Source organism: Palaemon carinicauda, chromosome 45 (genome assembly GCF_036898095.1).
Source record: "Palaemon carinicauda isolate YSFRI2023 chromosome 45, ASM3689809v2, whole genome shotgun sequence".
NCBI lineage: Eukaryota > Metazoa > Arthropoda > Malacostraca > Decapoda > Palaemonidae > Palaemon > Palaemon carinicauda.
Window position 1 is genome coordinate 31,658,375 of NC_090769.1, and position 16,640 is coordinate 31,675,014.

General features: G+C 34.8%; 1 protein-coding gene across 1 annotated transcript in view; it reads right to left on the reverse strand.

Moving 5' to 3' along the window:
* Positions 1–4,611: 4,611 nt before the first annotated feature.
* Positions 4,612–16,640, reverse strand: part of LOC137634810 (protein FAM43A) — a 16,612-nt gene continuing 4,583 nt past the window's right edge. The window contains exons 2-4 of the mRNA XM_068367359.1: positions 12,658–12,737; positions 11,900–12,100; positions 4,612–9,858 (exon numbers count right to left, since the gene is read on the reverse strand). Coding sequence (XP_068223460.1) covers positions 8,914–9,858; positions 11,900–12,100; positions 12,658–12,737 — 1,226 coding nt within the window. The 3' untranslated portion in view covers positions 4,612–8,913. The remainder of the gene's footprint in view (positions 9,859–11,899; positions 12,101–12,657; positions 12,738–16,640) is intronic.

A 16,640-nucleotide genomic window follows, 5' to 3' on the forward strand; every position in this document is an offset into this window, starting at 1 on the left:
AATAGAAGGGCCATGGATGCCTGGTGGTTTATCAAGAGGTTGTCTTTTCCTTTTTCTGATTATTTTTCTTCTCAAAACCATCCTTACTGTCCTCCCTTCAGTTGAAGTGGCTATCCTGGAGGGTATTTAGCCTTGCATGGTGTATCGGCTCCTCCATGTTGACCAGTTTTTCCGACTTTTTACTATAGTCTATGGGTATCATCAATCACTTTGTTTATAATTCTGTACGTATTGTTTTTGTTATAATTCTTGTTAATCTAGTTTTTAAGTATGCTGTCTCTTTTTTATTTCTATTAATTCTTATGCTGTCTTGAGACATTGAGCGAAATCCGGGACCAGTACGTCCTAGATTTCGTCAATGTCGTCTTCTGTATTGCAATATTCGTGGTCTTCATGCAAATATCCAAGACCTTACAGTTGCGTCCAGACAGTATGATATTCTTTTGTGCTCAGAAACTTTGGTTTATAATATGAGGCACTCATCTCAGCTCCTTATAACTGGTTTTAAGAAGCCAATAATGTTGAAACGTGATGCCATCCCTAGGGCCAGGGGAATGGCGGTGTATATTAGGACCGAGTACCCTGCTTCTCATAAGTCCTGCTATCAATGTGGATGTCATGAGATTCAGGTAATAAAAGTTTGTGGCAGGCATAACAACTTTTATTTGTTTTCGATCTACCGGAATCCAGACATAGATGATTCTATCTTCGATTGTCTTCTTACCATTATGGCTAAGATACAAGAAGATGATAGAAAGGCTTCTTTTGTCTTTGTTGGTGATTTTAATGCTCACCATAGGGAGTGGTTAAGTTCTATCTCTCCTACCGATCGCCATGGCTTAAGAGCTTTAGACTTTGCCTCTGAATCAGGCTGTGAGCAAATCATAAATGAAGCTACTCACAGGTCTGGTAATTGCTTGGACCTCGTATACACTGACTCCCCTGGCGTTATAACTAGTAAGGTTGGTTCTCCAGTCGGGACATCTGATCATGCCTTGATTTCATTATTAGTGAAGACTGAGCAGCCTGTCCCTGATATATCATATTCTTGTAAAATTTATATGAAATCCCAAGCAGACTGGAATGGGATTTTACATGATCTTTTGTGCTTGAATTGGTCACAATTATATAATAGTGTAGATCCTGTTGTCCCTTTGAATGAGAATCTAGTCAACATAATTGATAGGCGTATCCCTTCTCGTGTGCTAAGGTATCGAGTGAAGGACAAACCGTGGTTCAATGATGATTGTAGACGTGCTTATTTGGAGAAACAGGAGGCCTATCATCTTTGGAAGGGGAACAGATCAGATTTGACCTGGAACAACTATACTCAGCTTCGAGCTTTTGCTCAGAGAGTTTATGCCTCAACTGAAAAGGAGTACAATTTAACCATAAAAGAAACACTTTCTGGTACAACTCAGGAACATAAATGGTGGTCTACCCTTAAATCTGCACTCTTTGGTGTAGATGCAACAGTTCCTCCTTTACTTAAACCAGATGGCTCAGTCACTCACTGTCCAAAGGAAAAGGCAACCCTTTTGGCTGATGTTTTTGACAGTAAACAGAGTAATGAAAAACTTGAACTTCCTCATTCCTGTTTTCCTGAGGCTAAACTAACTAGTTTAGCTTTTCGATCTCGTGAGATTAAAGCTCTGTTGATGGACCTTGATGCTTATGGAGGTGTAGACCCAAATGGTATTTTTCCTTTGTTTTTTATAAAGACAGCAGATTTCTTAGCTCCAAAGTTATCTGTTATTTTGCGCAAGTTAGCAAGAAGAGGAGCTTTTAGCACTAGTTGGAGAATTGGTAATGTTACTCCTTTATGTAAATGTGTTTGTGGTAGCTTAAGTCCCACTGATTACCGCCCAATTTCCATAACTCCCATATTATCTAAAGTTTTTGAACGTCTTCTGGCAAAACGTCTTAATAGGTTTGCTGAAGGTAATCATCTACTCCCTAGTTTGCAATTTGGTTTTCGTAAAGGCCTTGGAGCATGTGATGCCCTTCTTACAATCTCCAATGCTGTACAGAAATCCCTTGATTGTGGTCGGGAAGTTCGTATGATTGGCCTTGATTTTAGTGCTGCCTTTGACCGTGTTAATCATGAGGCCCTTGTTTTCAAACTGAAACAGTTGGGAGTGGGTGGGTTGTTTCTTAGCATCATTCCTGTTTTCCTGAGGCTAAACTAACTAGTTTAGCTTTTCGATCTCGTGAGATTAAAGCTCTGTTGATGGACCTTGATGCTTATGGAGGTGTAGACCCAAATGGTATTTTTCCTTTGTTTTTTATAAAGACAGCAGATTTCTTAGCTCCAAAGTTATCTGTTATTTTGCGCAAGTTAGCAAGAAGAGGAGCTTTTAGCACTAGTTGGAGAATTGGTAATGTTACTCCTTTATGTAAATGTGTTTGTGGTAGCTTAAGTCCCACTGATTACCGCCCAATTTCCATAACTCCCATATTATCTAAAGTACAGAAATCCCTTGATTGTGGTCGGGAAGTTCGTATGATTGGCCTTGATTTTAGTGCTGCCTTTGACCGTGTTAATCATGAGGCCCTTGTTTTCAAACTGAAACAGTTGGGAGTGGGTGGGTTGTTTCTTAGCATTATTATTGATTTTTTAAGTAATAGATCTCAAAGAGTTGTTGTTGATGGGCACCATAGTGATTATAGGAATGTGATATCCGGTGTTCCACAGGGTAGTGTTCTTGGCCCATTACTTTTCATACTATATACACATGACATGTGGTTTGGCCTAGAAAACAAGCTTGTTGCATATGCAGATGATGCTACTCTCTTTGCATCAATTCCATCCCCTGAATGTAGATCTAGGGTTGGTGAATCCCTTAATAGAGATTTAGCTAGAATTAGTGCATGGTGCAAATTATGGGGTATGAAGTTGAATCCTAACAAAACTCAAAGTATGATTGTAAGTAGGTCAAGGACGGTGGCTCCTCAACATCCGGATCTCAGTATTGATAATGTTTCTTTAAATATGTATGACTCTTTCAAAATTTTAGGTGTGATTCTCGACAGTAAATTTACTTTTGAGAAACATATAAGGTCTCTGTCTTCTTCAATTGCACAAAAAATAGGCTTATTGAGAAAGTCTTTCAAGATTTTTGGTGATCAATCTATTCTGAAGAAGTGTTTTAATTCTTTCATTCTACCTTGTTTTGAGTATTGTTCTCCTGTTTGGTCTTCAGCTGCTGATTCTCATCTTAATTTGTTGGACAGAAACTTACGGTCTATTAAATTTCTTATTCCTGATCTAGATATTAATCTCTGGCACCGTCGTTCAATTAGTTCATTATGCATGTTGCATAAGATTTTTCATAACTCTGACCATCTTTTACATTCAGATCTCCCTGGACAATTCTATCCTGTTCGTAATACTAGGCAGGCAGTTAATTCTAATAGCCAGGCCTTCTCCATCACGAGACTCAATACTACGCAGTACTCTAGAAGTTTTATTCCAGCTGTTACCAAGTTGTGGAATGATCTTCCTAATCGGGTGGTTGAATCAGTAGAACTTCAAAAGTTCAAAGTTGGAGCAAATGCTTTTTTGTTGACCAGGCGGACATGAGTCTTTTTATAGTTTATTTATGACATATTTGTTTTTGATGCTGTTAATAGTTTATATATGACATGTCTGTTTTGACGTTGTTACTGTTTTTAGAATGATTTATTGTTAATTTGTTCTCTTCATTTATTTATTTCCTTATTTCCTTTCCTCACTGGGCTATTTTTCCCTGTTGGAACCCCTGGGCTTATAGCATCTTGCTTTTCCAACTAGGGTTGTAGCTTGGATAGTAATAATAATAATAATAATAATAGTAAGATGCTACAAGCCCAAGGGGTCCAACCGAGAAAAATAGCCAAGTGAGGAGAGGAAATAATACAACTACAAGAGGAGTGATAGATATTGAAAACAAAATATACTAACCTTGTTCATAAATTTTGAATGAAACTACGTGGCGTGTAAGTCCTTTCAGATGACGCTTATGTTAATGAACTAAATAACCATGGCTTTCATACTCGAAATAGCTGCCATCAGAAGCATACGTGTTTCATAAACACATTTGATGGGATTTATCTTTCCACGAATCACACTGGTTTCGTTGTAAACATCAATTCTATCAATCGGGATGTTTTTAGTGAAGAGTTGATCGGTTACCTAACCTTCTGGTTAGGTAAAGGTAGGCATGTTGTTGGTGTTATGCTTTCAGAACTTGACGGCTATGACCTTTGGTCTATGAGTATCTATTGTCTTTATATTAGAAATATCCTTTTCATAATGATAATTGAGATTTTAAAATAGGCTATATTCTATGTAAATAAAAACAACATGCAATGGGATAATAAGTTTATTTGGTAATTCTATAGATAACATCTACTTATATGATACAAAATTACATTTCTTATGTACATCCCTGACATTTTTAATAGCTATATATATACATGGAATGTAGCTTGCATCACAATGAGTAAAGAAAGCCATGGATTTTCTGATGGCGTTCAAGTACCTTTTTTTTTCTTTTTCCAATTGAATATTTTCAAGACCCAATATTGCATCGCCCCTTCTTCTCATAAGTATAAGTACGAGGTGGAAAGTTTCTTTCTTTCCCACCCCACCCTCTCTCTCTCTCTCTCTCTCTCTCTCTCTCTCTCTCTCTCTCTCTCTCTCTCTCTCTCTCTGCCCTGACCTTGCCACTGCCTGAAAAACACAGTAGTAGCACCATTATCTTGCACTAGACTAAACACATCAACTGCAGCTGGAACGATGCATTCCCCAACGCACATAATATTCAACAATACAGACTGTAATGTAAGACGAAACAACACTGAGAGAGAGAGAGAGAGAGAGAGAGAGAGAGAGAGAGAAAGAGAGATGCATCCTCTCGTTGCATCCCTGAACAACCTCAATTCATTTAATTTGTTTCGTATGGTTATCTATAAAGCATATGCTGTACCATCACTGCCAGAAAAAAAAGAGTGGAATGATCCTCATATTAGTTTACATAGATCGGAAGTCTGTTTCGTCGCCTTCCATTAAAACGACAACAGTGTCTGGTATAGATGGCAAAACACTGAACTTAAGACAAAAAAATTTATCCTATATAAATAGCTATATCAAAACCCCATTTAACATTACGTAATTATTTATATACTATCTTGTATTACTTCAACAACTTGAAAATAAAAAATAAGATATCTGTAAGTTACATTTACAAAAAAAAAAAAGAAAAATCCGAAAAGGTTTCAAGTGCTTATGTAAAATTTCTAATGCCAAATAACCTGAGAAACTATTTACTACTGACTTCTTGCCTTTCAGTTATTTTAGCTTTATGGCGAAGTTTTGTTAAATACAGTTCATTTGCCGAAGAGGGTAATAAAAATTATCATGGCTGACATATTACCATTAAAAAATAATCACAACATTGCTTAATTTCTTAGCATTTTGCTGAAGGTATGAAATAGTAGTCTTGATTAGGGCAGCTTATGCATTTTATCAGTAAATCGACCCCCTCAACAATGAAGAAAGTTCATCCGAGAACTGTGATTCGAGAAAAAAAGTATAAATATTAAAACTTTTACAGAATATCTGATGTGATCTACAGACGATTGTTTGTAGTATGTGTGTAACAGTGCACAGAAAATACATCAAAAGATCTCTATTTTTTCCTCTTCAAAATTCTAAAAAGCTGTAGCGAAATTATGTATTTCACTCAAGACATTTCTAATGCCTTGAATATACTGTTATCTGCATTGTCTAGCAGAACATATATATTTCATCTTTCGCAGAATGCACATTTTCTTAGTAAATTTATAATAGTAAAACAAATACTATATCGATGTTCAAAAGGGAGACTTCCAAGAAACCTTGAAACTGAAATGGTTACATTAACACCAAGAACATTTCATTTGAAGGAAAAACTCATAGTAAGATAAAACAGGACGATTGCACTGCAATGCCTCCTTCTAAAGCTACAGTTAGTATCATCATTTTGAAAGCATGAAAAGTTTCAAGTGGTCAAGGAAAAATAAGTTATCACTTCCCATGATGCATGACTTATACAAATGGTTGCAGAAGAATTGCAGGTATAAATAAGGTTATCAAGAAAATGCTAGTGGTTAGGAAATTCCTACTGGTATGAATGTCTCTGTTTTGTAAATATACGTCATAATAAATCGTTCAAAGAATTTTGAAAAATTACATTTAAGTTTAGTATGTGCACATGTGACCCCATAAAAGTACGCATAAATCATTATCAAGGCATAAACTTAGGACGTAAGAGAGTTAATGACAACATGAAAGTAAAATATAAATAGAAGAATAATGGAACTAAAAGAAGTGCCCTTTCTCCTCCTACAATTATTCTTGTGCATTCCAAAGAAAAATCCCACTTTGATATAAATTTATTTGCAGGTTAAGAGACGAAATAAGCACATTTAATTCCGCAATAAACGAAACAAGTACATGTAATTCCACGCTGTATTACCATTTATCGAAATCAAATCTCTATAAATGGTAGCCTTTAATCAGCATTGTTCCAGGCAAGGAGTATAGCTAAAGAATTAGTCAGTAAAAGGAACTTTTGAATAAGAACTTTCTCTAAGAACGATTCTATTGGCAATGTAAAAATAGTACCAAATAAGTTGCGTACTGTATAATCCGAGATCATGAAAGAAAATTAAACTTTGACATTTTATCCTTACTAAAAATGTAAGCACCAACTTTTCTAGGTACAAAAAATAATAACACTGAGAACACTGTTAAAGCATTACAACGTAATTAATGTACTCGGCTGTTTGTAAAAGTAAACCTATTTTGAATAAGTTCTCATGGGAACTGCATGAATTTGATCGTAATAATGTACAGAAGACACCACGTAAAGTGGCCAGAATGATTTCTTAAGACAACGTCTTGCATTAGGATAACGGCTGCATCACCTACTCGCTATTCCTTGTTAACCCTATGAATTATCAGGATGAGAAAGATCACATGGATGTTTAACAACATATAAAGAAATGAATATATCGCTGAATAATAAATAATAACATTAATGAATGAGAAACAATAAAAATGCCTTTTCTAATACTTTTAAGGACCATAAAATAATAGCAGCCAGTATGAAGATCTGATTTGCAGCTAAGCTACATCAGCTAATATTCAGCCCTTCAATTTCAAAGTAACCTCCTTTCGCACTGTATAAAAGTATAGTGTATAACATGTTAAAATTATATATCATGCTTAATTATCATACATAAACGTCATAAAAAAAACTTTAACCTAATGGAAACTCAAAAGTTTATAAAGCCTAAATTTTTTAACTGCATAAACCTCGAAAACTCTTATAAAAAAGCAGCTTTTCGTAACTAAAATCGGGAAATTGAGAATTCCTAAGGGATAAACAGCTACTCAACTTACTAGACTTAATATTCTGTTCTCCATGTCATTCAATCAACTCTATGATCATGTACAAGGCTAGAAAATGTCATCAACTTTTCGTTATGGAACGAGAACTTTCACACAGAACAGAAGGGAGCCCCAGGTGTTCCAAGGGAAGAACCACACATAGTATTTTATGGACTAGCACAAAATCTGTGTCAGTTCTACCTGAGTCTAGTAGGCAAAGCTGGGAAATGGATGGGAGCTTATAGTGGACTGCATAATCTGTGAAGTAAAGCTATCCTTCAGTTTTATCTAAGTTGCAATAAAACAGGATAGAACTACATAACAGCATTGGCATATAATATACTGTATATGGCACTCTTCCGTCAATTCTCTACTTAATGAATCGATCAAATTCTCACTTAGCCACGCTGCATTTATATTAAGGGCCCTTGTATAAATTATTAATGCTAAGTTTAAAAAAATGTTTTAAAATACCTGTTATACATTACTAAATGTTTTCTTTAATGACTACATATCTTATGGCTTCGCCATTCCAAGACATTCATCTCCTTTCACAACAAATATCCAAATGGATAAAGTGATTATTTGCTTTTAACATTAGCGAACACTGTTGACCTTAAGCACAGTATTATAAATACCTGGTAATCCACCAACAATGTAACAGTTTAAGTCTTGCTTTGCTTAAGATAAGATTGTGACAAATTTTTATAACACTAGAATGTTACTGGGATCTTATCTGAATAAAATGTGATAATCTATACATGGGCTGCCTTAACTTAAGTATTTTGAATACTAAATAGGTTGCTTTTAAAAGAAATAACTGGCATTTACATATCTCTGACTCTCTTAAAAAGCTTAAAAACAGCTGGCCTAGCTACATTAAAACAGAATTAGCATCACATATAAATACTTTATATAAAGATCCTAGACCCAGAGTCTGGGATAGATGCTAGCTAAGGCCCAATCTTGTGATTCACTACAGGAGAGATTTGCAGTTTAATTATACAGTTATAACAACTATATGTAATTTATATGTCATTCAAGTTCAGATATACATAATATACAATTAAAATGCATACAATATCTAATTCAAAATGTAGCCTTCACATTCTAGGGGTTGTGTGTTATAGTTACACTATAAGATTACCATAAGGTGAGTTCATACAGCAAATACTGAAAAATTCAAACTCACTGGAGATCCAATCCATTCTCAAACATTTTATCAAAACATTTTGTTTGGATTAGCGAGAATCTTTCACTATCACGAGAATTTTTCTTTTCCTTTAACGACAAGGAAGTTTGAACTTCACTGGACTAGTAACAAAAGAGCAAATCAGAGACAGAAGAGGCAAACAAGAAAGCACTTTTGCGTTAGTGCAGATGTCGCACGCATTCCTAACTGTAATCACACAGAGGAAAGGGACCTACTGTATATGGTAATCTAGATCAAATGAAGGTTCACAGTCATCGGGCTGTGTTTAGAATACAACAATCTGCTACAGTTTTGTAGCATCTAGATTCTGGAGCGAGTCTTTGTCTTCAGAATACCCACTTTCTTCACTGATGTTGTCCCCATCCATATGGACCATCTTACCAGGTCCACTACTTTCATTAATTATTGAACGATCCTCATTCATAATATGGTCACTTTCACTCATGAGATGTTCCTGTTCCACCGCAACATCACAGGGGTCACTACAAGCTCCACATGAAGAACTACATGAATCACAATGCGACCCAAGAGACTCGGGCTGATCTGAAGTAAGAGATTCTTCTGTTGGTGCAACAAAGCTTAACTTACGAGTGAGGGAGGCAAGGAGTCCCAGATCCTCTCCTCCACAGTTATTCACTACTCCATTTTTACCACCCCCTTCCACTCCTCCAGGCTCTGCAGCAACCACTAAGGCTTCGTGCTTTGACTGTTCGGTAAGAGGCGAGAGTGAAGGTACTGGGCAATACAAGAGAGTATCGGAGTGACGGAATGCAGAGGAGTAATGTGAAGAGCCATCAAACTCATCATCGAGACCATAGTTGTCCTGTCCTGCACTGGCTGCCTCACTACTCGAATCATAGTCTACGACAATGTCAGATATCGTTTCAGACACAGTGCTGGAACCTCCTCCATCTTCCTCTGGCCGAAGGTGAACTGAAGCTCCTTCTATGGCATCGATATCTTCGTCGTCACTGTGGCCCATGTCCTCCTCATCCTCCTCTTCAATACTCTCCTCAATTGCCCCTAATTTTGGTGCACTCTTTGACCGTTCAAGAGGAGGCCTATAGTTTGCTGCCCCCGTTGACAAAAGCAGTCGGCGTCGCGGGATGGATGCTGAGTCGTATATGGCATGCATGAGGGAGAGACGAGCATTCTGTCGCACAACCTTTTCTCGTCGGAACTCCTGTAGAGCAGAGGCTAAACGTACCCTCAGCTGCGCTGCCATAGCCTGAAATATAGAGAGTGGTTTTAGTTTTGAATGCGGTTTTTATTACTCTGAATATACGCTTCACCAACGGAAAGAAGTAAACATTTTTAACCGGGAAGTGTAAATGAAATTAAACATGTGACAAAATCACATATTCAAGCTTTTCGATCCTATACACCCAATAAACAACAAAATAATATAAGGTTATTTATTCAGTGCATAATTCAAAGGTGGTATTATAAGACCTCTATCTATAATTTTAGCTTTGGTTAAGGGGTTATTGAGACTTTCGACAGGGTTTATTGTTCTTACATGTAAGTATCAACAACTAAATACGGCTCGAAAGATTGAATCAAATAAAAGAGAAAAATATCCTACTTGAAACAAAACTATGTAAGAATGATTAATTGCACATTACTATTAATTTGTAAGAGTAAAAACTATACATTTAACCCCAATAAATTTTTGCACACATCAAAGGTAAGCATTTAAATACGAGGAATCGGTAAGAAAAAAACCATTGATTCTAACAATGGTACTTAGGAGCAAGCAGTTAATGACAAAGTAAATACATTACAATATCATTCCGCCCCTTTACTTTCAGATACTGTTACTGAAGGATACGGACAGTCTGATTTTTACAGACCTGACAACTCTTATATTAGGCTTCTGAAAAGCAAATATTATCGGATGCAGTTATTCTACACATGGATATGATTTAATAAATCTATTACGTATACTGTATCTTCTATAAAGCAAAAAAAAAAAAAAAAAATTCTCAAAAACTTCTTAAGCGTAAAAATTATTCTTAAGATATATTAAATCCAGTTTTACAATAGAAAATAATTTGATGTCCAAATTCATAATCTATTTGAGGGTTTTTGAAAATTATATGTATCCGGAAATAAATGAATTATCGAAATATGTTTTGATACTCTATCATGGGAAACGTGAAATAAATTAACATAGTTTGTGAAGGGGATAAACACTTGTGTTGTTGCTGTAGATTGCCTGGCCCTTGTGGCCAAGCACAGGCTCGTAGTGATTGAAACTAAATAAATCAATTATGGGATTTCCATTTTTTTTAAAAGCGTATGTAGTAATAATGTTAAAATATGTCGTCTAAAATGGACAAAAACGTTCTAGAAGAGCAAACATTATAAAATAATTATGAAGACAGTTAAAATTATAAATAGCCACAAAATAGCCAAAGAAAAGAGATAAGATATAAAGGATTATACACAAATCTTGCATTAATTGCAATTATCAGAAACTCCAGATGGAAGCGAGTTTTCCCATAACGTTGTTTAAACCAATACGAAGAAATAAAGTTAATTTTCCTCGAAACTTTAAATACGTATTAACAACTTAATTTGCATTCAAAATGAAAAACACCGTGAACATCTTCGCTGCATAAAAAAACATTTTCTTCGAGAATATAAGGGACCGTGATAATTCCGGAGATATTTTTTTGGTCCATGTGATAATTGATCACGGGAAATTTAAGCTAGAAATGGGGGCGGCATAAGTGATAAAAATAAAAAAATATTCTGAATAAGGGAATAACGCCATTCAATGAAAAAAAAAAAAACTCCCAGAGCGTAATTGACATTGATTAAAAGCAATGACGTCCAGACTCGATAAAATGCTTCTGGGTGAGTCTTAAAATCTCGTGGTTAATGGCTACAGTGGGAACTTTTTATTTAAAGCAAGGTCCAAAACTAACTCTGAGTAGGCTACATTTGAAGGACTTTGATTTAAAGTATATTACTGTTTTCAGTAATAGATTTAAAATTTGGAAAATATCAATATATATATATATATATATATATATATATATATATATATATATATATATATATATATATATATATATATATATATATATATATATATATATATATAGACTTTTTGATAGTGTAATGTTTCTTCTATCAAGTTTTAATTATCTGAGTTAAAATTTCCCTTATCTTAGCAACGCCATTTTGTCACCAAAACTTTTCTTGTGTGATCTCCTAATGTTTACTGCATTTGCTGAAGTAAATATTAACAAATCCCTTACCTCCGCCTTCTCATTCTTAGGACATAACACAGCATGGCAGCGAAGCTCTTGCTTCAGCCTCCGCCCTTCATGACGGTAGACCCAGCAGAAGACCCTCGGGTACGCCGGATGGGCAGCACAGTAAGTGACTCTGTGCGCCCAGTATTCGGTCAGTCCATGTTCGTGGGTGACCGCCCGAAGGCCAGCGCCGCATATCGTCACCTGGAAAACAATGACCCATGAAGTTTGCAGCTCATACTTTCTATCTTGAAATTTGAAATATGAATTATCTCTGCGGTTAATTAGTGCGTGACGTAGTCATTTGTCTAGAATTAATCAAGTGAAATCTGGTTGAATGTAATGTAGCATAAGAACATCCACCAGATTATTTGATTTAATAATAAACTGTAGAGTGTACAATAAAAAGTTGAGAATGATAGTGATTTATATTTTCATGCTTTTGTTTAATATTAAAAATCTAGAATGTTTCTAAATTAAATGTCTTTACCTGGATTGTCTGAATACAAGCAAATCAAATAGTAACTAGTCTGATGATAACTAAACCTGAATTTATCTTAAATCTATGCAAAGCTAAATTAATTACTTACCATTCCCAAAGAATTTAGATTAACAGCTAATAAAGAACTGCATATTAGTAAGGATTGTTAATTATATTTCAAGGGAAAAGGAAAAACCTGTGTTTATTGAAAATTCTCTGAATGCAGAATAAGGTCTTATATGAAATAATTGAAAACAAAAATTTATGAATTCTATCATACCTTCATCGATATGTCTTGCCGGTTGCTCTGGCAGTAGTTCCTCCATAGAGTTGCCAGAGGCTTGTCCACACAACCATCGCCTGTAAATAACAAAGGTTTTTAATAATAATAATAATAATAATAATAATAATAATAATAATAATAATAATAATAATAATAATAATAATAATGAATTGGACATTTTGCTTGACCGTGACCTTTGACCTTGACCTACCAAAATTTAATCCTTTCCCGCTTTTTACGTATCAGTTAATCGTGCAAATTTCATTATTCTATAATTAAGATTGTGGACAGAAAGCTTTTCACAAACAAACACACAAACAGGGAGTAAAACACAACCTCCTTCCAACATCTGGTAATAATTCCAGAGTAGGTAACAAAATTAAATATAGCTGGGGGGGGGGGGGGAATACTACCACCCTTTGGTGGTCTCGGTTCTTGCCTCATCGATAAGCTTTAATGGAAAGTTAACACGTCGTGGACCATAGAAAAAAAAAAAAAAAAAGGCCAAGACAATTGCCCAAAACTATGGTCAGCATTAGCGAGAATATGGAGCCAGAAAACTTAGCTGCAATTTCATAGATACAGAGGTGCGTCATCAGTATAGTCACGTGGCTAAGACGTTCCTTGCATGGGAGGTTTCTCGCCAAACAGGTTCCTTCAATTTAAAGCCCAATTATGGGTATTGAACGGGTTGCGGAAGAATGGATGAGATAGGAAAGAAGAGAAACATTGCGTGAGAATAAAGAAGAAAAGAGAACCAGTAAAAATGCAAGACTAAGAGACAATGTAAAAAGGACAAAATAAAAGAAAAGTAAAAGTTATAATGTGTAATATTGGAAAATTTAAGATAATGTTATATGCTTAAAGTGATACACTGAGAAGTTAGAATAAACTATTGAAACCTATAATAGAATACGAACCCCAGAATACAAGTCAGAGAATAGGAAAATGAAACTCCGAAAGAGAAACACCGGAAACGATGATAAACAAGATGCTGCAAGAGGACGGGTTGGTAATAGGTGCAAACTTCATTGAAAAATGCGGTGTTCAGAGAGGTCATGGGTATTGGGAAAGTAGTAAAGAGGCGGCCACAGACTTAGTGAATGCAAGCTGCAAAGCATTTCGCATAAGAGGAGAGAAGGATATCACACACACATACACACACACACACTATATATATATATATATATATATATATATATATATATATATATATATATATATATATATATATAATATATATATATATATATATATATATACATATATATATACACACACACACATATATATATATATATATATATATATATATATATATATATATATATATATATATTTATATATATACACACACACACACACACACACACACATATATATATATATATATATATATATATATATATATATATAAATATATATATACGGGTGTGTGTGGATATGTGTGTATATATACATATATACACACACATATATATATATATATATATATATATATATATATATATATATATATATATACATATACATATATATGCGTCTACGTATATATATACATACATACATAAATACAGCATCTTAACAGTGAGAATGGAAATTACTCTAAGAGAAAACATTGAACGATTTCTCGTGTTAGCGTCTTTCTGACAGTAACTTTAGGAACCCCGTGTCGCCAAAGAGAAAACCCTAAATTTCATGGGTCGCAGGAGTCAAACGCCAAGCCATGCAAAACTGTGCCCGTTTATATCTGATAGAAAGTGCATTGCTGAAGTTATTTCTATACGCAAGGAGTCATTATAGAAACACTTCAAAAAGAAGTAGTTTAATTATATGCAATTGTGACATGCCACATGGCTTCAACGCGGCTTGATTGTAAAAGAGCTATCGAAAATTTTGAAATTTACAGGAAGAATCTAAAGCTAAATTTATTATTTTCCTTATCATTCAAGCATAGAAAAAACATTCATATGCCAAAGAAGCTTCGGTAGAGTTATTTTCTTAAATTAGAAAAGTGAAAAGAAGGTTTATTTATGTTACAAGCAATGCGCAATCAAAGTAAGGAAAAAGGTAAACAAATATATACAAATGGAGCAATACGTATAAAGTTCCTTATAGTTTTTTTACTCTGCATGTGCTCAGTATTGTAGCAATGCTACTTTGCTACAGCATAAACGCGTAAAAAAAAAAAAAAAAAAAAAAAAAAAACATTTGGAAGACAGTGTACGGAGCTACACAAAACTTGCATTCACTTAGTCAATTTACCCGCTGTCGTGCAAGTGTGGGTGCCGGCACCCAGGTCCGTTCAATCTATACAAGAAACCACAAACCCAAACAATCACAAGTACAAGTGTCAAATGGTGATAGTGGAAGTTCCCTACTGATATGAAAGCCAAACTGGATCTCTTTGGACAGTGCTTTACATCGGGATGATTACTGTTGGGGAAGGGGGGTGGGTGGGTGGGGGAATAGCATCGAATAGTTTTGTAGACTAAGTAAAGAACCTGAAATGATCCTGACATCCAACCAAACTTATGCTATGCCATGGATGGCAATGGTAAAGCAAATTAACAGGATTACCCAGCGTTAATAACACTCTGTTGACTTAGAAAATAACTTGTATAATTGTGCATATTATCTGGCCTCATGAAAAGATGCGTTTTAAATGGCTTTGGAAAGTAAACTTACAGGAACAAATGACGTTAACGTAAGGAGAAAATAATCCTAATGCAAATGCAATTACTCTGAATAATCATTATAACATTTTCACGTTGGACATTAAAGAATTAAGAGCAAACGGCGTAATTATTAAATAAAATCAAAGGAAATTTTACCTCATAGCTTAAATGATCTTTACCTTCTACCTAAAATGTCAGATAGGCTATATATTTCTGTTCCGTTGAAACTAATCTTGATGTGCAAATGAATTAGTTTACATGATCTATTAGAATATATTTAATAATCGCTTTAAAATTTAAATTTTCTTCACCGACTTCTTACAAAACACGCACAAACAATGATTTACCTGGCAGAACATAGCAAACCATTATACATGTTACATCGCTGGGTTGCTAAATAAATCTATAATTACAGATCGTGAAATAATGCTTCAGAAATAATTACACCGCCTTATTTCTTTAACCATTTTAACTAAACACATCAGATAACATTCAAGAAATTGATGAACTGCACAGTTGACTCTCCGAGCATTCTAAAACTAACACTAGCTTGAGTAGTACAAGACTTGTAAAAATCACAAGCCATAGCTCGTTTTAAATTTAATAAGCCTTTAAAGTAGGGTTAGACTAGGCATGATGAAAAAAGACAAGGCAGAACAGAATGGAACTTGTCTCCCAGGATATGACAGACCCCGTTTCTTGATGGATTGATTGATTTAAAGTTTTCTGGCATCCTGACATCTAAGGTCATTGACGCCGATATCATTTATTATAAATAAAGAATAAAATAATATTCAACTAAAACCATAAAAGATAAGATATTATAAAAGTTAAATAGCTTTCAGAAGACCTGCTTCTGAAGTATTGAGAATTGTAAGATAAAGGAAAACAAGAGCAGAATGGAATTCCGGAGCTCCGGAATACATATATAAAGTGGTGGTAAGGTGGACCTTTGATTCTCTTTAAGTTGAAATGTTGCCTGTATAAAAGGGATTAATGACACCTCTAGGAGCGGAGACGAGGACCTACAGGAGAGGTAAGGGCGGAATCATTACACAAATGAGTAGCCTTCGGCCTTAGACGGAGTTCAGTCTATTAGGGTAACAAAAAGAATAAATAGCCTCATTACAAAAGGACTACGTGAATATTTAATATATGGGGTGAAGATAAACTTGCAACATTTTAGTGAAACTTCTTTTTTTTCAAGAATTGTTTGAAGTAATGAGAAAGCAAAACTTTTAAATTAGAGGTTGAATTACATTTTCAATAAGGGAAAAATAAAATAAGAGGGTTAAGAACTGA